This window comes from Bicyclus anynana, chromosome 22 (genome assembly GCF_947172395.1).
Source record: "Bicyclus anynana chromosome 22, ilBicAnyn1.1, whole genome shotgun sequence".
NCBI lineage: Eukaryota > Metazoa > Arthropoda > Insecta > Lepidoptera > Nymphalidae > Bicyclus > Bicyclus anynana.
Genome location: NC_069104.1, coordinates 7,149,691 through 7,173,942, shown reverse-complemented (window position 1 = coordinate 7,173,942; position 24,252 = coordinate 7,149,691). Strand labels below are relative to the sequence as shown.

General features: G+C 33.2%; 1 protein-coding gene across 1 annotated transcript in view; it reads right to left on the bottom strand.

Moving 5' to 3' along the window:
* Positions 1 to 6,047: 6,047 nt before the first annotated feature.
* Positions 6,048 to 24,252, bottom strand: part of LOC112050675 (atrial natriuretic peptide receptor 2-like) — a 56,687-nt gene continuing 38,482 nt past the window's right edge. Inside the window, exons 3-8 of the mRNA XM_024088988.2 lie at positions 14,895 to 15,039; positions 14,080 to 14,229; positions 12,874 to 13,066; positions 9,363 to 9,537; positions 7,471 to 7,661; positions 6,048 to 7,286 (exon numbers count right to left, since the gene is read on the bottom strand). Coding sequence (XP_023944756.2) covers positions 6,750 to 7,286; positions 7,471 to 7,661; positions 9,363 to 9,537; positions 12,874 to 13,066; positions 14,080 to 14,229; positions 14,895 to 15,039 — 1,391 coding nt within the window. The 3' untranslated portion in view covers positions 6,048 to 6,749. The remainder of the gene's footprint in view (positions 7,287 to 7,470; positions 7,662 to 9,362; positions 9,538 to 12,873; positions 13,067 to 14,079; positions 14,230 to 14,894; positions 15,040 to 24,252) is intronic.

The following is a 24,252-nucleotide window of genomic DNA, read 5'->3' as shown; positions in this document are numbered from 1 at the left end:
CGACATTGTGAGATATTTATTGCGATTTTATTGAGGTAAATCTGGCCAAATTGCTGTTTTATGATAGCCTTTGGAAACTGTTTTTATTAAAGTTTCGTTATGGTTTAGGTATCATACCGACTATAAGAGTAATTTTAGGGGTTGAGTTAAATAAGATAATTTATTCTCACACTTCCAAATCAAATGCTATGTTAGGAGTATCTCTGCGTGATCGAATCAGAAATGAGGAGATCTGCAGAAGAACCAAGGTCACCGACATAGCTTAACGAGTTGCGAAGCTGAAGTGGCAATGGGCGGGGCACATAGTTTAAAGAGCCCATGGACGTTGGGGTCCCAAAGTGCTGGAATGGCGAACCCGCACTAGTAAGCGCAGTGTTGGACGACATCCAACCAAGTGGACTGACGACATCAAGCGAGTCGCAGGGATTCGCTGGATGCAAGTGGCTCAGTATCGTGATGTTTGGAAGTCCCTACAAAAGACCTTTGTCCTGCAGTGGACGTCCATCGGCTGATATGATGATGATCAGTTATAGTAGTGGGTGCTGCAGAAACGTGAGAATAATTGATCGTCAATGGTGTGCTTAACATATTGTTAGAATAATAATTATAATATAGTTTATTCTCATTAGCCTCATCTCCTTACCTTACCTTGCAGTTAGGTTAAATCATGCTAAAAGAAAATCGGTATTAAATCTAAAACAATATAAACTCGAAATTTTGAGATACCTACTTTTTTCTTACAGCACATGAAATAAATTTTACAGGCTCTGAATATGAGCCGGATTCAGACATACGTCATTTAGTTTCGTAAAAACTGGAGCGACATTTCGGTTATTGGATTTCATGAGAACATCCGACTTGCCCATTTGAATTTTACCTGGAATTTATATGTTTTTAATTAAAAATAAAAGAATTGATTGCCATGTCATTCTTAATTTTAATTTTTTTTTCCAATAGGCTACTTACCTCTTTTGTAAACAGTGTTTAAACAGGATTAAGGATGTATTATAAGCTATATTTTATTTTGTCCCGTCACTAGTAAAAAACCAGTAAAAAATGTAATATAAATGAAAAAATTTTTTCACAAACCGATCCCTTGTAGCGAATGACGTCACAGTTTATAATTGGCGTTTGCGGTGTCGTGATAAAAATACAATTTTGGTTTATAAAAATATAACAATTGCGAGATTATTTTCACAAATAAAAATGTGATTAGAGTTTCTAAGCTTCTAAACTGCTTACATGCAAATAATCTTCTTAGATTTGTTCAGCAGTCTTTTTCCTTCAAGATCATTGATGTAAACGAAATTGCAAACTTTGCAGTACCATCGTAATGCTGCTTGTCTGTTGGTTTTTTAACGAATACACTTTGGAGTGTGTGCGCAGGAAGTCCGCCATCACCACTGTACCGCTCAGAAATGACGGCATAGTGTTCATAGTTATTTGATATAGTAACAGCCTTCGAAGCCTACTTCACGTTGGGTCATTTCACATGTAATTTTTGTTCAAAGGGCTTGTAGTCTACTAGACAAGCGCGTCCCGTCCTGGATCGAATTAATCCATTCAAGCATGATGTAGTCAAGTGCAAACCGATTGACCATAAAAATACGTAATTGTAGTCAAGCGCGAACGCGTGTTGGTGCGGGGATTAAATTCTTTCAGACGTTATTTAAAGGAGGATGGCCAAAGTAGGAGTCACACTCAGAAGTGTCGTACACTTTTACATTTGTATTAATTAAAACTTTTTAATTAAATAATTGTCTATCATTTTATATTTTTTTTCATTCATAGACGCTCAAAAAATATGTCAACAAAAACAAGTTTTGAAATAGACCATTGTCCTTTGACTAACGAAAGCCTTTATGTTTTGACTTAGCTTAATCTATATGCCAAAAAAGAAAGCACAAGTACAAGAAAGCCAAAACTTCACACCATTGTATGAATAAATTGAATTCGAGTAAATAAAGCATTTCTACCGTTGTAGTAAATATTTGCATATTTGTATAATAATTTACATATTTCGCCTTTGTGGGGAAATATGGAAATTTCCATTGCACAGGAAACATTATGATAGTTTACAAGTCCGATGTTGAAACAATCATATATTAAGAATTATTTTACCAAAACCACCAAAACCGCCAAAAAGCCGAAATAAAAAACCCGCGTGTGCCACGAGGTTTTCGTTTTTTTGGCGTTTATCAGCGCACTTTCATCATCTGCATAGTCACTTGCCATGTTATTAATTCCGTAGAATTCTGACATTTCTATTTCCGTTTCCGGTGTTTCTATTTGTAAAAAAGTTTACATAAAAAGGATGACAAGTTCAACTAAAACGAAACTTATTCTTTCCATCATGTACATATTTAAGGATACATGGTTTCGTTCGTCATCAACCCATATTCGGCTCACTGCTGAGCTCGAGTCTTCTCTCAGAATGAGAGGGGTTAGGCCAATAGTCCACCACGCTGGCCCAATGCGGATTGGCAGATTTAACCGCGGGTGTAACCGCGTGGCATCAGCTAGTCATAGATATTTGCCGACCATTACGCCATCCCACCATTAATGGCTACTCAGCTATCACCCATTGCTCTAATACGCCTGTTTATAGCGTTATTTAGCGAATACTCTGCAGTTAGATGTGGAGCCACTGATAAAATTACTCGTTTTATTGTCCGCCGTCCATCAAGCCTGGAATTAATTGTGTTAGTGATAATGGACCATAATGAAATTCCACGCCGAAAGGCCAATCTAATTATAGTAAATTGTTTGACCTATATAAAAATAAGTACCTACTAGGTACCTACATATCCTAAATAGGTTGATTGTCCGTGGCTGACATAGGTACCAGGGGCGATGGTTCCTAACGGGTTACCTTTTAAAAATCCACGAATTTTACGGACGTATACATAATTTAACGTACTCAATCAAAAACACATTCAGACTAAAAAAAAACACATGAACGGGTTACCTACGAGAAAATTTCAGTCTTCGCTACTGGTATCTATTACTGTAGGTCCGTAAAGAGCCGTGATAGCCTAGTGGATATGACCTCTTCGAATATGGAAATTTCAGAGGGTGTGGGTTCGAACCCGGACTGGGGCATGCACCTCCAACGTTTCAGTTGTCTGCATTTTAAGAAATTAAATATCACGTGGCTCAAACCGTGAAGGAAAAACTTCGTGACGAAACCTGCATACCATAAAATTTTCTTAATTCTCTGCGAGTGTGAAGTCTGCCAATCCGTATTAGGCCAGCGTGGTGGACTATTTGGCCTAACCCCTCACATTCTGAGAGGAGACTCGAGCTTAGCAGTGAGCCGATTATGGGTTGATAATGATGATGTGTTAGGGGTCGACCAACACTGCGCTTTCCGGTGCGAGGCCGCCATTCCAGCACCTTGCACTACTGTTGGTACTTACCTATTTTTATTTAGTCCTTCACGCTGCATCAATTGAACCGATTTGGCTGAAAAGGAAGTGTCCATCCCCAGCCATGGCCTATCCTAACCATTCGACAATTTATTTATATCTAAAAAAAAAGAATTTTTAAAATCGGTCCACAAATGACGAAAATATCGTTGGCCATACATAAAAAAAAACATACATACAGCCGAATGTAGAACCTCCTCCTTTTTGGAAGTCGGTTAAAAACTAGAAAACTAGTCTAAAAAACGAGAAAAAGAAAACATAACTATATCAAAAAATGTTTGTTACAACGTCTTACGAAATTTTTAATTCATCTTCATTTCTTTCCAACAGGCAAATACCGTTGACCATACAGCCTGAGTTGTACGACAAGACAAGACATAACGTTAGTTTGTTTGTTCGTAGGCTTGTCTGTTAAGCTTTTTAGTAACAGAAATAAATAATGTAAAAAAATAATATAGCTTGAAATGTTACTTCGCCGCTTTGGTGAACTTTTTGAGCTACAAGAATAATAAAAAAAAAATCTTCAAGAAACTTACTCTTATTAAACATTCAGATCCTTATTTATACGAATACAACATATCATCATCTCCATATACTTTTATAGGGGGGTACCTTAGCTGAGTTCCCGAGGCCGACGTTGTATTGGTCAGTGGGCATTCTCCTTTAGTATGTAAATAGATTATGCCCTGTATTAACAAAATATTAATTGCTCCTTTATTTTATCTTGGAAAATATCCTCATTTAAAATGGTCCTGTAGGATTTATGACAATCATATATGACGCCTAGCAATGAAATAAATGAAAGAGAAACATTATGCGTTAAACATTTATTTACCCACATATTTTATTCGTGTTACGACAGATAATTTCTAAACTAACCGCCATATGTTGCGAAACAGCTCAGTTATTCTGTAACATGGTGTCTTATTAGAACGTAACGTTTTACTAACTTTTATTCAACTTAGGTTCGAGCTCACCGACATTCGTTTAAACATAATCAACCGTTTAAATAAGTTAAACGCCGTTTAGTCTAAATTACCTGTTCACCACAGCCCATAGGTTAAGGACGTAAATCGGATGGTTATGTTAACCGAGCTTGCATACACCGGTCATTCTCCGGTTATGACGTCTTTGACAGATATATTTGTAGGCTAGGTTTTTGTAATGCTCGCAAGTTTCGTGAAGTTTCTCTCTCAACTACCAAAATGCAAAGGACCCGTAAAATTATAAAAGAGTGTATTTTTAATATCAGAAATCATTCATTGTCTCATACCATAAGTCAATCAATTCCTAGCTTTGACACTTTCTACTTTCCTAAGTATTGTTCAAACTACGTTTAATATTTGACAGGCTGGTTTTGTAAACGCCGTTTAAATGAAAGTCGGTGAACTCGGGTCTTAGTCTATCAGTATACGAGTAGAAAAAGGAAACCAAATTAGAACAGTTTCTTGAAGTTACATTGAATTCAAATTTAGAATACCTACTTTAATTTATTTAATTACAATGCCATGGTCTGAAGCAGTGGCGTGCAATGGGTTAAATAGGGTAGGCACAATACGTACAAATTAAAAAAATGGAAAATTCTTTTTTAAATACAGGAGTCCTCAGGGTAGTCAACGCAATTTAGCATCTATGAAGTGCACGCCACTGAAGATAGAGTCGGAAGAAAATTAAACGAGACATACTCATATATGAACGAGGAAAAATCATGGAAGTCAAGTAAGAAAAGCTTCTTGAATTGCCATGAACTGAAAATACTTTCGTATAATTACAATGCATTTATATGGTACCATGGTCTGACGATATAGTCGGTAGCTAATCTTTGCAACTCTTAAACTAAAAAATATATATCCAGTCTGGACTATTTTCTTAGAAAAGTGGTAATATATGTTAGAGCAATAAAATAAAAGCTTCATTTTTAAAATATAATATTTTTATCATTAAAGTTTAAAAATATTTTTTTAAAATCACCATTTACCTAAACTTCCATATGGCGGTTAATTTGAATACATCCTAAGGAACTGGAAATAATTACACATATAAACTATAAAATAAACGGCTTTTTATAAAAATCTTGAAATATTTAACAACATTATCACAATAAAACACCTACTGCTACATTGACTAGATTTAGAAATCTGAACTAAAACACTAATATTTAATTTAAGAAAAAACATTTAACAGCAATAAATGTTCCAAATAAGTAAACTATTTAAATAATAATTAATTATATTTATTACTAGTATTTGACTAGATCTCAACTAAAACCTCTCATTCTGAAAGGAGCTCGTCTTCAACAGTGAGCCTGTTCAGAGATTCGGCAAGTGAGAGTTAGAAATCTCAACTAAAACGTTAATATTTCATTATTTTTAATTTACAAAAATCAATTAACAGCAATAAAATGCTTAACTTGAACTTGCGAATTTTATTAATTATAATACTTCATTAAACTTCTAGAGATCTCAACTAATACATAAATATTTAATTTATTTCCAAAAAACACGTTACCGCTATAAATGCTCTGATTAAGTAAACTAATCAATAATAATGAAAATATATTCATTACTTTGACTAGAATTTTAGAAATCTCAAATAAAACGTTAATAAACATTTTCCATTTACAAAAAATAAGTAAGTAACAGCAATAAATGATCTAAATAAGTAAACTAGTGAATTATTCCTAAATAATTATATTACCAATGACTAGTATTTGAAACAAGACAATACACCTTACGTGTGATAGTTTCTGTGAGTTAATCTTATAACTGTACTATAGTTTACAATTATCAAGTATGTACACAAGATTTAAAAAGGTACGGAAGTACAAAAGGTTAGTAAAAATACTACAGGGACTAGTGTAAAATACAATAGTTATCTGAAATCTTCTATATTCACACAAATTCTCACTACTTGCTTTCTGTTTTATCGCTTTAACGACTTTTTACGTACATTTAATATATATATTTTAATAAATATCTTCATATATTTTATCTCTTGTCTACATTAACTCTCTAATATAAGTGTTACTTATTCTAAAATTCGGAGTAGGTTTTGGTCACCCACATTTAATAAGTGCTACATCTAACAATATTGTTAAAATACTTAGTTTACTATACGAAAAATTCTTAAATGATTGACTAGTCCGTTACTTCATTACGTGCTTTGCACTACAGTATAATACTATTTTGAATATACAGTAATATATTAAGTTTTAATAAATAAATATAGTGATTGCGATCATTTACTTTGTCCTTGGTGACATCTAAAAGATTTGAGATCATAAAAGAGATTCTTCAGTAAAAGGTTCAGTCTCCACCAGATTCACTTTTTACTTTCGCCTTTGGTGTTCTTATTGGTTTCGTTTGTGCTATTCATAGTACTGTTAAGTCTGTTTACAACGTCTCGTACTTTTCCTTTATTAATAACAAGCTCTTTATCATAAGTAGGTGTGATTAGGCCTTTATCGTTACCATTACAAACTGGTTTGTTACTAACACCAGTATTACTAATATTAAGTGCAGCCATAGTCGCGCTTTGAGATAATCTAAATTCCCTTACAGCATTGTCTATATTGTTAATGAGATCTTTAGCTACAAATGTGGCTATTTCGTGCTTTATACGTTCTCTTTCTGTTAATATATCAGCTGCTTTGCTGGTGACGTTTTCTTTTGTGCCATTTCTTTCTGGGCTTTGACTGTGTGTCAACGAATGAGAAGCTGGACTATCAGGTCCTTGGAATGTTATGCTTGGATTGTTTGTGACTGTGTTTTCACTGTAATTAATCACACTAGGCGTTTTGGTATCAATTGTACTTGTTTTATCACCTAGTAACCAATACGTAGTCATTTTTCCTTTACCCTGTTGAAAAATTATTAAAAAGTTAAATAACAGTACCATTGCTAAGATGTTTAAATCCATCAACAATATCAATATACCTATATTTTATTCTTGAGTTTTGAAAGAAATGAAATCTCAAAGATTAATTAGCCTCTGTGGAACGAAACAGAAGTGCCTACATGAAATGAAATCTGAAAAATTATACCTTCATCGTAATCTCCCCGCGGCACTCGAGTTCAAAGCAATCATAAAGGTCGAGAACTTCTTTGGTTTTGGGACTGACGTGAATCTTTAGTGCTTCTCCATGAGACTCCATTCTTGACGCCGTATTCACTGTGTCTCCAAACAAACAGTATCGAGGCATCTTCAAACCAACCACTCCGGCAACAACGGGACCTGTTTACAGTGAACCATTACATAGTATAAAATGAAGTCGCTTCCGCTGTACGTTCGCTTATAACTTTTAAAGAATTTAATGTATTTTAATGCAGTTTTTAGCAATAGGTAGAGTGGTTCAAGAGAAAGGAAGGAAGTTTATGTGTACAAAAAGTACACACATATTTTAGTACCGAAAATATATAAAGCTGATGGGTACATTTCGTCCCTTATCGTCGTATAAGATAAATTGAGAATAAGAACTTTCTCGATCGTTGAATGTTAACTTTCAGTTAGACAAACATAGTACGAACATCTTTGCGTTACTTTGTTATTGTTCTAATAACAACAATACGTTCTAAATTCTTAATTCTTCTTAAATTATATAAAACGAGTGCTATAATTATTCGAAATAAACATTCTTGTAATGTCTGTCTACCCATTAAACTAGTCCAACCTATCATAATTCTATTTGTTTCAAGAAATTTTCTTGAAGCTTTTCAAGTCCACTTCAAGTTAGATTTTAATTAAGCTTAACGAAGCAGGATCTTGGAAATTACGTTAAAATTAGTCTTTCGCTGCAAACATAATAAGAAACGTTTAGGATTCCAACCAAGTAGAGTGTTAAGGCCGTGACGTTGATAAATATTAAATACTATGATGGAAAATGTTGCTTTTTGTTTAGCTGATATTTACTAAGCCTTCATAATTTAGTAATGGGGATGATGACTACGTTTGAATATATTGATTTTTATGATACATTCGGGTAAATAAGGTCAATGTTAACTATTTTATACATAAAAAGCAAAGATTGTCTGGATATTTGCAAAATAAATATTAAAAATAAATATTATAAATATTTAAAAAAATATTAAAAATCTTTTATCGTAATTAGATGAAAATTCATACAGTTTTAGCTACCTTACATTAAATGTGTCATTTTTTAATACGGGAACTATTAACATAAACGCACAAATAACAAAGATATTAGTAAATTTGTTTGAACGCACATACAAATCTAACGATCATTTTGTATGTGGCGTTTTTCAAGGATCCGCGGCAGCGCCGCAAATCTGACCCTTTAAATCCCTGTAGCTCCGATAGTAATGATCGCAGATACCCTGTTCCTTTTACAAAATTGCTTTACTATTAGTATACTCTTGATTTATATACAATTGAAAAAACTGTCAACATCCCTATTGAAAGCATCCAAAATGTTCAGTTAGTTAAGTTTCATTTATTTTAAAGTACATAAACAAAGAAACTTGCGAATAATTATTATGAAACGCTTAATATACCGAGTTTTATGGACCAATGAAAATCCGGTGCTGTTGTGAACTATTCCAAATATAGAGGTTTGTGGTAAAGTACAGTAAAATATTTTCAATCTTAAAATATTTAAATACTCATCATTAGATCTTTAAAATGTATATTCGTAAAGTAAACAATTGAAAGCCTTTGTAAGATCGTCACATTAACAGTAATTCCAATACAATTCCTGTATTTATTGTCACGGGATTTAACATTCTCAAAATGTTCTTAAAAGTCAAAAGTCAAAGTTCATTTATTTCATTTAGTGTGAAACGTCAAGTTTAATCATGATTTAATGGTGATAATTAAAATCAAAAATTTAAAATTAAAATTACGAGGGAGCCAAACGCGCCTTCGTCCGAGAAGACCACAACAAACTCAGCCATCATAGCTAAGTAGTCAAGTGTTTACCTGAATGCATTCCAATTCTCAGCAGTAATCTCTCTCCAGGCCTGTGAGGCACAGTCTTTACCCTCACAGCGCGCAGTAAGGCGAGTGACATGCGCGCTATTTCAGCTGCATGGCGGTTACCATTCCGCATTGGTAGGCCAGATACCACCATGTATGCGTCACCAATTGTCTCCACCTGATTAGAAAATGGTTAACATTACTAATGATGTGAGAGTTCTTCTTATTCTTCTTTTTCTTAGAGTAGCGGATATTCATGTTTACAAACATTCAAACTTTCTTCACACTTTGACTGATATTTTGTTTTATTGCTATCGCGAGTAAGTACTCGCTTCTAATTGCTGCTAGATATGCAACTAGTACCAATAATTGTAGATACTTGCATTGTTTTGCAATGGGGATGATGACTAGGTATAAATATATTAATTTTTATGATACATTCGGGTAATTATGGTCAATGTTAACTAATTTATACATAAAAAACAAAGATTGTCTCGATACTTGCAAAATAATAGAGATTATAAAATTTCAAAATCTAATAAAAATCTTTTTCGTAATTTGTTGAAAATTCATACAGTTTTAGCTTCCTGTGACATTTTTTAATATGTTAACTACAAACATAAACGCACAAATAACAAAGATATTAGTATTTTTGTTTGAACGCACATACAAATCTAACGATCATTACATTATCTACTACGTCATTAGTTCGTGCTATTTTGTATGGGGTTTTTCAGAGATCCGCGGCAGCGCCGCAAATCTGACCCTTTAAATCCCTGTAGCTCCGAAAGTAATGATCGCTGATACCTTGTTCCTTTTACAAAATTGCTTTACTATTAGCATACTCTTAATTTATATACAATTTAAAAAACTGTCATCATCCCTATTGTATTTTTTTTTTGTATTTTTTGTTATTTGTGGTGTACATTTAAGTGTAATTTTTTTTTTCTTCTGTCTTTCAATTTTTTGGGTGTTTTACTGCGTGTCATAAGTGTTTTATGTTCTGTGTGTTTTACTTATGGATGAGATGGTGCCTTTACAATAATTAATGGTTAATTATTGTAAAGGCACCATCTCATCCATAAGTAAAACACACAGAACATAAAACACTTATGACACGCAGCAAAGACTTTAAATATGATCGACATTCCCGTTTATGTAGAAACGACAATATAATCGATGAATTAAGTCATGGTTAAATGTAAATAAAGTGTTGATTTTTAACCCGAACCACAAAATATCAACTTAATTTGAGAGTTATCCAAACCAATATCTTTGGAAAGCTATTGGTAGGTTTAGAATTCGAAAATTTCATTTTGAAATGAAATACCGCAACAATATGTAAATAATATTGATATTTCAGAATAAATTTGAAAGTATTATCATACGTTTCAATGTTTGTATAATCAATGCGAATTGATGCGAACCATCTAGTCGTTATCAATTCAGTTCACATGATTAACCATTCAAAGCAGTAGGTATATGTAAGCACTTAGCAATCTGTCTCGTCTACTTTCAAAGTCAAGCACATCATTAAGATTTTCCATGAATTTTCGGTATTTTTTCAGACGTTCACAAGTATCTTTCATCAAAGAAACTTGGAGTGCCTAAAATATTTTAAAAATATTCGATTCGTTGTGAAGATATTTTTCCATTACAAAATTTTTGTCATCGTTAGTATAACATTCTACTTAGTGCTTAGAAAAGTTTTATCTTAGTCAAATTAATGTTATTAGAAAACATAAGTCGTTATCAATCCATATACTCCTCTCAGAATGAGAGGTGTTAGGCCCATAGTCCTCCACGCTGGCCCAATGCGGGTTGGCAGACTTCACACACGCAGATAATTAAGAAAATTCTCTGGTATGCAGGGTTCCTCACGATGTTTTCCTTCAGCGTTAAAAAAAACATAAGTAAGAAACACTATTTATCACAATTATTTCACCGCGGTTAGTTGCCTTGACAGACGACAGGGGGTTCGTTTTTTGGGCAAAGGATGAGCCTGTCTGTCCAACGCGAAAATGCAGCCAGTATTCTTGTAATTATAATAAGTTAGCTATTACCTTAAGTTTCCTATTATATTCTTTCTCAGTAACAAATGTAAAAACAAAACATGCGTTTTTATACAGTCATATTTTGATTCTTCTCTCTCCTTAAGAACTAAAGGCACGTTAGTGATTAGCCTAATAATAGTGAGTAGCCTAGTAATATTATAAACGTGGGAGTTTGTATATATCTTTGTTACTCTTTCACACAAAAACTACAGAATGGTTTTGGCTGAAATTTGGAATCGAGATAGATTGTACTGATATCTTGATTCCGAATTTCGTAGGTTACTGTTTATACCAGAATAATACATAATTCTGTTGTCGCCGCGTTGCAACGTTGTATTAGGTTAATTATAAAATGTGAAATATAAATGTATGTATAAGTAAAATAACAATAATAATAATAAGATTAACATAGACTAAAAATACTTAAATTAAATTGGCAGCACTGTCTAGTTTGCGGGTCCCGCCAAAATCGGTGAGTCGTGATTGGCTCCCGCCAAAAGTGTAAGGAGATGTGGTGGAAGGTCGCGACTGAGGAGTAAGGCGGTCGGGACTTCCGATATGTTAGTTATTTAGTATCGACTGTCGTCTTGTTACAAGTGTTCAAGTTATAGTATTTATGTAGTTAAAACTAAAGAAGTTATACTATAGCCTTTCTTGATGAGTACTGTTTACCAACAAAAAAATTAGAAATTAAGGTAGAAAACTCATGTCATTTCATAACTTATTTTTTTTAAATCATGTATTGTTTGTTTATAAAATGTTATTTTAAAAATATATTAACCATATCTAACTGTTCTAAGCATATTAATCAAATTTATTTTCATTAATTTAAGAACAAGTTAATTATAATTATTGTTAGATGTGAAATGACTAGTGATTTATACCCTCATTTTTAATTTGTTTGTTGGTAAACAGTACTCATCAAGAAAAGCTGTAGTATAGGTTGTTTATAGCGTATACGAAATATAATTAAATCAGTTTGATGTAAAAATGAGTTGCTAAATATACTGTAAAGTGATGTTATTATGGTTAAATGTTTAATTAATATAACTCTGATATTAACGTGCTCGTCTTATTTTAAAGTACGAATATAATTCCGGCTTTGAAAAACTGTATTTACATATAGTATGTATTCTAGACAGCTGTGATAACCTAGTGGATATGACCTCTGCCTCCGTTTCCGGAGGGTGTGGGTTCGAATCCGGTCCGGGGCATGCACCTCCAACTTTTCAGTTATGTGCATTTTAAGAAATTAAATATCACGAGTCTTATTTACGAGAATTTTCTTAATCTCTGCGTGTGCGAAGTCTGCCAATTCGCATTGGGCCAGCGTGGTGGACTATTGGCCTAACCCCTCTCATTCTGAGAAGAGATTCGAGCTCAGCAGTGAGCCGAATATGGGTTGATACTGACTGATGTATTCTAGTTTTTACATATCGGATAGATTTTATGACCCTTACCTTATAAACATCGAAGTTCTCAATGATGGAGTCGAAGCTGGTGTACAAGTCGTTGAGTAGGTCCACAACTTCGAGCGGCGTGGACTCAGCCGAGAGCTGGGTGAAGCCAATAATGTCACTGAAGTAGATCGTCACTTGGTCGTAAGTCTCTGCCATCACCGGCTGACCCATTATGAGCTGTGAGGCCACGGACCTGATAAAAAACAACTATTGTATAGTGTTATCGCCGCGTTGCAACGACTTGTGGTACAGACGGCTTCAGTGTGCTTGTGGCGTTCGAGCCGTCCACATCTCTTGTTGTGTAATTCTTAATGGGTTAATTGTGATAGGCGGGGAGAGTGACTTGAGTGGAAAAGGGGAGTGTTTGTTACCAGTCAAAGGCGCCTTTAGGTTGTGTGTAGGGTACACATAACGTTCACAAGTGCGTGACTTCACTCAAGGTCATTCTCTGCCATTCTAGAGTCTTATTTTGGTTACAGTTTGATTTGTTATTTAAGTTGTCCTGACAAATGTTGTGAATCATAACCTTTGTTCGACATTAGTTTTCTTATTTTTGTAATCACGTCTGGGTCTGCTAAAAATAGAACCCACTACTTCAAACAACTACATGAGTATCTTTAAGTCAGGCGTTACTGCAGTCAAGTTTCATTTTATAATGTAAGAAAGCAGGTGTGACTTTGCGGATGTTCCTACTGCGCAGTCAATTATTTATAAAAACTTATTTTTAAGGAAATCTGACGAATCCAATCGAAATTGAACATTGTAAGCTCAACATACCTACGTAGAGGATTTAATGTAGCAGGGAATTACAAAATTAATTAATTTTTTACTATATAAAAAACTTAAACTAGTGACTTGCGATTTATTGCTTTAAAGTCGTTTGACTGTCTGCATCTTCGCATGTGAAATAATAGAAAATTTGTAAAATGATGATATTTTTATAAACAAACAAAAAACTCTTAGATTTATATAATATTAGTATATATTTAGCTTTATAATAAATAACAGCTATCTTTGTACCTACCCATATAACGCTATACGCTTATTTTGGGGCTAGATAGTGATGTGTGTGCGTATTATTTCATTGTTATAAATTACCCTTACAACCCTAAATAGTAACAAACTTAACCTCTTTATAATATAAAGATTACAATCATAATAATAGAAATGTGATCATAAAATAATAGTACTTGTATAACGACTTACTTAGGCAATAACTGGTATAATAATTCCTCGCATTTTCTCTTCTCTTCCAAATAGTCTGACGTCCGTTCCTCCACGAGAGCCTCCAGATTGTTTGCGTACTGTTCAACTTGCGTAAGTAACATGTCCAGTCGAGTAGATGTTTCGCAGTCCCTTTAAAATTAATCTGTATTGAAAAATCCTTCGAACTTGTATACTTAACTGCTGTACTGGAGATATTGTGATGCTGCATAATCTATATCTATATCTATCTTCTATTATCTTCTATACTTATAATAAAACTGGTCGAATTCTATACATTTACTCAAAATTTGAGATTTTACTTATACCATTTGTAACACCAAACGTTACCGTGGCGTACAATACGAATTCTGTACATTTTGTACATTGAAGATATTTTGAAAATTTTTGTTGGGGGGCATTTTAAAATCGATATTAAAGCTAAAAATGTTTTTTTTTTTATATTTTTGTCTGTCTGCCTGCCCGTGTTTTTTTTTGTTATTCGGGCATCACGCTGAAACTACTGAATGAATTCAAATGAAACTTGGCACGGTTTAAGACCATAATACGGAGAAGGTTAAAGGATACCATTTATTGCAAAAATAATAAGGGGGTGAAATAGGGGTTGAAAGTTTGTATGGAAAGGCAGATCCGATCGAGAACTTGACGTGACCTGTCGATAGTGAATGTCATTTCCACAATTTTTTTAGTTTTCAAAGCGTTAGCGTTTGTAGAAAGACAATCGACGAGCCACATGGCTAATGCCCCAGTATTTCCAATGAGACAAGCCTACTAGTAATACAATCAATTCAACGTACTTGTTGATCCTATGAATGTTTTCCTTCAGTGCGGAGAAGTCGGGTCGGTCGTCGTCCGGCAGTGTCCAAGGCGGCTCCCCGGTGAGGGACTGACGCGGTGACACTGACAGGGGTGATGTGCCACGATTCCGCATGTCTGCATTACCTGAAAACGTCTTTATTGTACAAGAAATAAAGTTCATTATCTTAAATCATTAACTAAAAAAAAATCACTACAATATATACAGGCTGTCTCGTAAATAGTACGACATAAGGACATATTTAAAGGTTACAGGCAGACATGCTGTCTTTGGGGTAGGATACTGTTTGTAACTTTTAAATCTGAATAAATTGATTTTCTTTCTTTCTTTTATTTTCTACATACTCTACAGGTTGATAGGCCTTGATGTCAGCTATCATTCTGTAAAGTATGTCGTAATATTTACGGGACACTATGTATAAATAAAATTGAAGGGTCTGTTTGTGTGTTTAAAAATAACCATGTTTTCTCGAGTGCTTAAAGTCATTAACCGATTTCAAATAAAAGGAACCTTCTCCTTTTATTTGAAATCGGCTCAACTCGACGCGAATGTTTTTTTTACACTAAACACATATCATCATTATCAACCCATATTCGGCTCGCTGTTGAGCTCGAGTCTCCTCTCACAATGAGAGGTGTTAGGCTAATAGTCCACGACGCTGACCCAATGCGGATTGGCAGACTTCACACACGCAGATAATTGAGAAAATTCTCTGGTATGCAGGTTTCCTCACGATGTTTTTCCTTCACCGTTTGAGACACGTGGGCACCATTCTACGTGGGCATAATTTGTATAGTTATTAGGATAAGTTAGCTTAAGTTCTTTAATGTATTCTTTCTCAATAAAAAAAAAAGAATTAATTATGATATATCTCAATAACGTAGCATTCTAATGGTGAAAGAATTTTTAGATCGGATCAGAATAACAGAAAAATATGTTTATGTATTTAATTTTAATTAATTACAAACTGACAAACACGCTTTATAATATTAGTATAAATAACTACATCTATCAGGTTCTAGAAATAAAAGACCCAACATAAAAACTTTAAACTAGAGCGAACAATACAAACACATCTCTTGTCACTAACAATGACACGCTTATGAATAGCAAAAGTGTGGTCGCGCGCTACATACATCGTATGTACACGTATGCCAACAGGAGAGTTCCATTTTGCAATTATTAATGCTTCCCATACTTCCCACATTGTAGATGTTTTGTGAATATAAACACAATAGCTGGGATGTTGGAAATTAATGGAACATTTTACGATAATATTTTCTGTTGAATAATCTGTGAAGTGACGGGTCATGCCCACACTAAACAATTTATGATCAATAATTGCAATGAAAAACATAATTGCACAACTAAACTAAAGCTACTGGCAGCGTGACGGTGTCCACGCTGCCTAACAAACCACTGAGCTCAAGTTATCAAATACCCTCTTATTTATACTACTGATACTCACTGATAGCTCTCCTCCACAAAAACATAAATAGTGAATGTTAATACTACCCACAATCGAGGAACTTGTAACATTATCATTATTAACCCATACATAGATCGTAAAAGAGAAAAATCAAATAATTTCCGGGAAAACCATAAAAACTGACCTTTTCTATTTCCCATACAAACGTTTAAGAGTCCAGCGGTAGGGGTAGGGTAGGGTAGAGGTATAGAAGGGTAGAGGTATAGAAAGGTAGAGTAGGGATAGAGAATAAGTGCACTTATGTCAAAACGAAGCTTGACCGGGTCCGCTAGTAATCAATAATTGAAACTTAGAACATTATCAATAATTACAACACAAAACATTATTGCACAAAATCAGTAAAGCGACTGAGCTCAAGTCGTTTTTTTTTCTTGTTGAGTAAATGCCGTTGGCTCCGTACGAGACCACTACGACTATATGGGCGTTGGGCGAGCGCAGAAGCATCGCCTGGTGAGACCCGAAGGCTGAAATAAAGGCGTCTCTAAGGGCATCTCCTATGAGACTCGGACCTCGGCTTAGAGGGCCGTTCGGGAAGGGACCTGAGTGAATCAGTCCGTACGCCCCCAAGATCGTGAGTTAGCAAACCCACGTCCGGGTGACGTTAGATATCGGGGACCTCGTCTTCGCCGGCGAAGTAGCTTGTGTTTGTGTTGCCTGGGAAGCATTGTCGGTTGTCATCTCATCGTCTGGATCTTAAAGGACGTTCTTCAGACGCCTCTCCTTGCAGTTAGCGTTTAGATTGGGGGTGGGAAAGGGATTTTTGAATTTTGTACAAAAATCGATATAACTTGAAAACCGTGACATTTCGGCTAACATAAATTGCATTATTTTAGTAGGCCTTATTGTCAGCTATCACCTTGTAGAGTATGTGGTAATATTTACGGGATACTGTATATCATTCAATTCATTTGGATAGAAGCGTAGACTAATGTCAGTGAAACCACGGGACATAGCTAGTAACGTAACAAAAAAAACATAAACACGAACATGTGTTTCTCAAGGGATCATCAATTTTGTACACACTTCGTCCTACCTTATCCTTTTATCTATGACTTAATCGTGTAAAAAAGCAAAATATAATAAATCGTTGATCCACAATGTGGTTTTACAAATAAAAATACAATAGGTTTAGAAAATGTTTTGCAAAACAAGCTTATAATACGAGGTTCCGTTGAATTATTTTGGAAACATATTTAAGGACGATGGCCTTTCATCCTGAAAGCGACGCTTAAGATTTATGATCTAGATAAATCTCCCGAGACGGTGAGACGTTATTCAAATATTTTTATCCAGAATACAGTAAAGATCTTAGCCCATAAAAAACCGGACAAGTGCGAGGCGGATTCGCCCACCAAGGGTTCGAAATTGAATTCGAAAATCGAAGCTTTACATAATAAAAATAAATAAAATCTGTTTAAATTTGTGCTAACTACAACGGTCGGAAAATTCGGCTAAGAAATGCAAATGAACAGAGAAAGCGGAATCTATACTAATATTACAAAGCGAAAGAGTTTGTTTGTTTGTTTGGTCCGATTTGAAAAATTCTTTCAGTATAAGATAGCCCGTTTATCAAGGAAGGCTATAGGCTATATATTATCCCAGTACTCTTACGGGAACGGGAACAACGCGGTTGAAACCGCGCAGCGTCAGCTAGTTTTGGATATGACGTAGCCTAAAAAAGCTTAACTTCCAGTTCTAGACCAAGACGTCGATCGATAAAAAATATAAAATCGATAGGTAAAAAATATAAATTACTTCAATTGTAGTGCATACAAAGAGCAACAAAAAAAGACAAAAAGGTTGTATCTCAATGGAAAACAGAGTTATTATATAAAAAAACTGACTTCAACCCTTTTTAAAGATAGCGAAAATTGCACATAGGAAATCACTTCCAAATGTATATACCAACTGGACTTCGATATTTTATATGCGTGTAAAAAGAAAACCTCTTTAATATTATTTCTTTTTGGTAATTTACTTTTTTTTTTCATGACATTGTCACATTTGAAATATTCGATAAATTGACTTAACAGCAAAACATTAAAATTTTTATTAAAATATAAAGTAAATGTAAATAATAGCTTTGAATGTTGTTTTTATATTTTATTTATAGGTAAGTTTTAGTTTAGTATTTAATTTAATAATTTAATGTAAAATATTGTAAATAACAATTATATTTTATTTATAGAAACACAAACAAGCTTTTATTACTACTATCACATTCATGTGAAATAATTATCATTATAAAACAACATTTATGCAACTATTTTACGAAAAATGGAGAAACTGAGGTTTGATTTTGAAGTAAAACCAACAAGTGATGGAAAATCAAACGCAATATGTGTAACTTCGATTGCCACACCTGATGGTAAAACTTTCAGTATACCAGAGGAATATCAGCCGGTAAATCTCCACCAAACAATTTATAATACTCCAAACTTTATTAAGGTAAAAAAATCCTTGAATAAAAGATACCAAACGAGAAAAGTCTGGATAACCTTAACTAAGGAAATAAAAGATATTTATTTGGATGCGGAGCAAAATGTACAATTTTATGATTTTTATCTCGAAGAAATGCTAAACTATTCCGAAATTATACCTAGTGGTTCACATGGAGTACTAGAAAAATTGTTAGAAAAAATGCTTGAAGAAAGACAAAACAAACCTGAAAATCAAAATTTAGGGAATATTGCAAAAGATTTCATGATTGAAAAATTCAATGGTAGAAACTCAAATGCTTATCAATGGCTAAAGGATTTTAATAAAGAATGTGAACGTTTTGACATAAAGGAAGATATAACGAAAATTAAAGTTTTAAAAAATTTTATGGAGCAATCTAGTGTCGATTGGTATAGTTGTATGATAATGAAACATACAATAGAATCAGAATGGGACAAATGGGAAAAAAGTTTTTGTGAAACATTTGCAAACAAAGGATGGTTACCCATTAGATATGCTCTGTCCTTTAAATATCAAACAGGTTCATTACTTGAATATGGTTTAAAAAAAGAAAAACTTTTACTGGAAGTAAGGAAATCAATCGATACTGAAACACTTATTGACCTTATAGCGGTCGGATTACCGAATTATGTGGGGGATCAGATTGATCGAGCAGCTTTGAAAAGTACTGAGGATCTTTATTATGAAATTGGAAAATTAGAACACCTTGTAAGAAAGAATAAATATGACAATAAAAACAGTATTTGCTCTGACATTAAATTAAATAAAAAGGAACAAACAAAACCATGCCCCATATGTGTGAAAGAAAGAAAGGGGAAACGTTACCATTTAATGGAAAATTGTTGGTTTAAGGATAAAGATAAAACAGGAGTTGTTAAAACTGTAAATAACTCTGAATTGGAAGTTGAACTGAATGAAGAGAGTCCAAAAAACTAGATGTGCCACCATTAATAAAAGTAAAGTTACTATTGAATGATACGTTAGATATTTCTGGAATTTATGATTCAGGTTCAAATGTATCATTGATTAATGCAAAATTGTTAAAAATACAGAAAAATGAAAATTCAAAGAATACCCAAATAGTAAGCTTGAAAACTATTAATGGTGAGAAGAAAACAAAAGGTATAATAAAACTTAAAATAAAAATATACAATATTGAAAGAGTTATGGATATCTTCATAATAGATAATGAAAATTTTAATTATGACTTTTTGATTGGACTAGATTGTATTAAAAACTTTAAGTTGATGCAAAATGAACAACTAAAAATCGTACAATTTAATGATCCAAAAGAAAATTAAACCATAAATAAATGTGAAGTGAATTTCAATGAACATATTGACACGGCAAATTTTGAAATATTGGTAAATCATCTTGATTTATCCCAACAATCAGAAATTGATAAGTTGGTAGAAAAATATAAACAAGTGTTTGCTAAGGATAAATATGATATCTGCACTGTACGGGATTATGAAGCACATATTGATTTAAGTGTAGATAAATATTGTTGCAAACGTCCTTACAGATGTACAGCTGAAGACAGAATAGAAATAGAAAGCCAGATATCAAAACTATTAAAAAATAATTTAATTGAGGAATCTTATAGCCCATTTGCTGCCCCAGTTACTTTAGCATATAAAAAAGAAGACGGTAAGAGAACAAGGCTATGTATAGATTTTAGAGAATTGAACAAAATTGTTATTCCCCAATCACAACCATTTCCGTTGATTGAAGATTTAATGATCAAAGCTGTGAATTGCGAATATTTTTCTACTTTTGACATAAATTCAGCCTTTTGGTCAATTCCTTTGAGAATAGAAGACAGGTACAAAACTGGCTTTGTTACACAAGAAGGACACTTTCAATGGACGTGTCTTCCGTTTGGATTAAAGACTGCGTCAGCCATTTTTCAAAGAATATTGGGAAATATTATAAGAAAATACGAACTTTCTGGTTTTGCAGTAAACTTTATAGATGACATTTTAATTTTTTCTAAAACTTTTGGAGAACATATATTACATATATCTAAGTTACTTGAGGCAATACTAAAGGAAGGCTTAAAACTGAAATTTTCAAAATGTACTTTTGCGGAAAAATACGCAAAATATTTGGGTCACATAATAGAAAATAATTCAGTAAGGCCTTTGAAAGATTATTTGTCTGCTGTAAAAAACTTTCCACTTCCAAAAACAAAAAAAAATATACGCCAATTCTTAGGAAAAGTTAATTTTCATCATAAATTCATACCACACAGTGCAATTATTTTAGATCCATTACACAATTTATTAAGAAAAGATGTGAAATTCATATGGACTGCAGAATGTCAAGAAGCATTTGATAAAATAAAAACATTATTATGTTCAAAACCAGTTCTAAATATTTTTGACCCAGAACTACCAATATACATTTATACAGACGCTAGTATAAAGGGTGTAGGAGCGGTTTTGAAACAAAAAGATAAAAATGAGGATATAAGACCAGTTGCTTATTTCTCAAAAAAGTTAACTGAAACTCAAAAAAAGAAGAAAGCTATATATCTAGAGTGCCTAGCAATAAAAGAATCTATAAAATATTGGCAACACTGGCTTATGGGAAAAGAATTTATTGTATATTCAGATCATAAACCATTAGAAAACATGAACATTAAATCAAGGACTGATGAGGAACTAGGAGATTTGATGTATTATTTATCTCAATATAATTTCAAGATAAAATATAACCCAGGAAAATCCAATCAGGAAGCCGACTGCTTAAGCAGAAACCCAGTTTTAGAACCACACGAAAACAGAGATGATTGTTTAAAAGTTGTAAATTTAATAAGTCTACAAGATATAAAGAATGACCAATATAGAAATCAAGACCTACAAAAACAAAAACTTATTAAGAAAAATGGAATTTACTACAAAAAGAATAAAAGACGGGAAAAGATTATATTATCAGAAGAGATGAGCATAAATCTTATAAAAGATGTTCACGTTAGTTATTGTCACATTGGGAGGACCCAGATGATAAATAAATTAACACCATTTTATACAGCAAAAAATTTCATCAAAAACATTAAAGAAATGTGTGATGAATGTGAAACTTGTATTAAAAACAAATCAAGGAAGAAATCAAAATATGGTTTAATGTCTCATTTAGGTCCTGCAACACAACCTTTTCACATTGTATCAATTGATACCATTGGCGGTTTTGGAGGATCACGATCAACAAAAAAATACTTACATCTTTTAGTTGATCATTTCACAAGATATGCTTATATTTCTACATCAAAGACACAGATTTTATTAAACTAATGAAAACTGTTACAGAAACTTACAAAGTAGATATGGTATTAACAGACCAGTACCCTGGTATCAATTCCAAGGAATTCAAAGAATTTCTGAACCAGGAAAATATAAAAATGATTTTCACTGCTGTGGATACACCTTTTTCAAATGGACTTAATGAAAGGCTAAATCAAACATTAGTCAATAAAATAAGGTGTAAGATTAATGAAAATCAGAATAAAACAGCATGGAGTACAATTGCGCAAAAATGTGTAGAAAAATATAATGAAACAGAACACACTGTTACGAAATTTGCTCCAAAATACCTTTTACAAGGAGAAAATGTGAATATTTTGCCAAATGAACTGAAATCAAGATACACTAAAGACGATCTAGAAAGAGACAGAAAACTAGCTCTGGAAAACACACTAAAATCTCACAATTATAATAAAAAAATATTCGACCAGAATAGGCAAAAATATAGATTGAAAATAGGAGATAGAGTATATTTAGAAAACGGAAATCGTTTAAATAGAAAGAAAACCGATGAATTAAGAATTGGACCGTTCAAAATTGTACAAAGGATTTCCAATTCAATCTATGAAGTTGATACCGGCCACAAAAAAGCGGAATCAAACTTTTATCATATCACAAAACTGTATCCTGTTCTTAATGAGATAACAATTATAAATTAGAGAACATTATTTAGATAAAGTTCTTTTTTAAGGGGGGGGAGATGTAAAAAGAAAACCTCTTTAATATTATTTCTTTTTGGTAATTTACTTTTTTTTTTCATGACATTGTCACATTTGAAATATTCGATAAATTGACTTAACAGCAAAACATTAAAATTTTTATTAAAATATAAAGTAAATGTAAATAATAGCTTTGAATGTTGTTTTTATATTTTATTTATAGGTAAGTTTTAGTTTAGTATTTAATTTAATAATTTAATGTAAAATATTGTAAATAACAATTATATTTTATTTATAGAAACACAAACAAGCTTTTATTACTACTATCACATTCATGTGAAATAATTATCATTATATGCGTTTAACTCAATTTGAGCCTACAGAACCCTAAATATAATAAAGTAGTAGCGTTGAAGGAGTTAAAATTACTTTACCAAACAGGTACCTATCTAAATCGACACTAGTAACTTACACACACAGGTCCGGATTCCGATTCCGGAGGGTGTGAGTTCGAATTCAGTCCGGGACATGCACCTCCAACTTTTCAGTTGTGTGCATTTTATGAAATTAAATATCACGTGTCTCAAGCGGTGAAGGTTAACACATCGTGAGGAAACCTGCATACCAGAGAATTTTCTTAATTCTCTCTCTGCGTGTAAGAAGTCTGCCAATCCGCATTAGGCCAGCGTGGTGGACTATTGGCCTAACCCTATTCTGAGAGGAGACTCGAGCTCAGCGGTGAGCCGAATGTGGGTTGATAATGATGAATGATGATGAACTTATACCATCGGTAAATAATTAAAATATCGACTCAGAAGTAGATTTTTCCTATTATTAAAGAAAACGGACTTTCGTATAAACATAGTATAGTAACTAGTGCTTACCGACATTCACTTTGGCTCGCCGCAAAGGCCGACATAAATAAATTAGTTCGCCGTCTTGGGGTAACCGTCATATTAAATTTATGATGGCTTACAAAATCCTTCTTCACAAAATGTCTTCCTTCCGACGTAATTTATAGATATCCTATAGTGCGAGTAGGTACATTTGTGTAAGATTGTAGAAGCCAAATGTCGTCCTATCGAGGTAATTTACTGATACGATACGGTAGGTATTTGCGTGAAATAGTAGAAAATGGCTAGACTTTGAATTAAGTAACCAAAATTGTTAAAAAAGGGATATAGGAGATGCTGCAGAAAGCCAATTTTTAAACTGTTTTAATTTCAGTCTGTCTGTTTTGCGCTAATCCTTAAACTACTTGACAGTTTCTGATGTACTTGACATGCAATTAGTCTAATATTAATGTTAATTAGGTATCGTTTCGTAATATAAGATGTAGGTAAGTAGAAAATAACAGAATTTTAAACAGATGAAGTTATGGGTTTATTCTAGGTATGATTAGTCCAATCCTTCATATTTAATTAT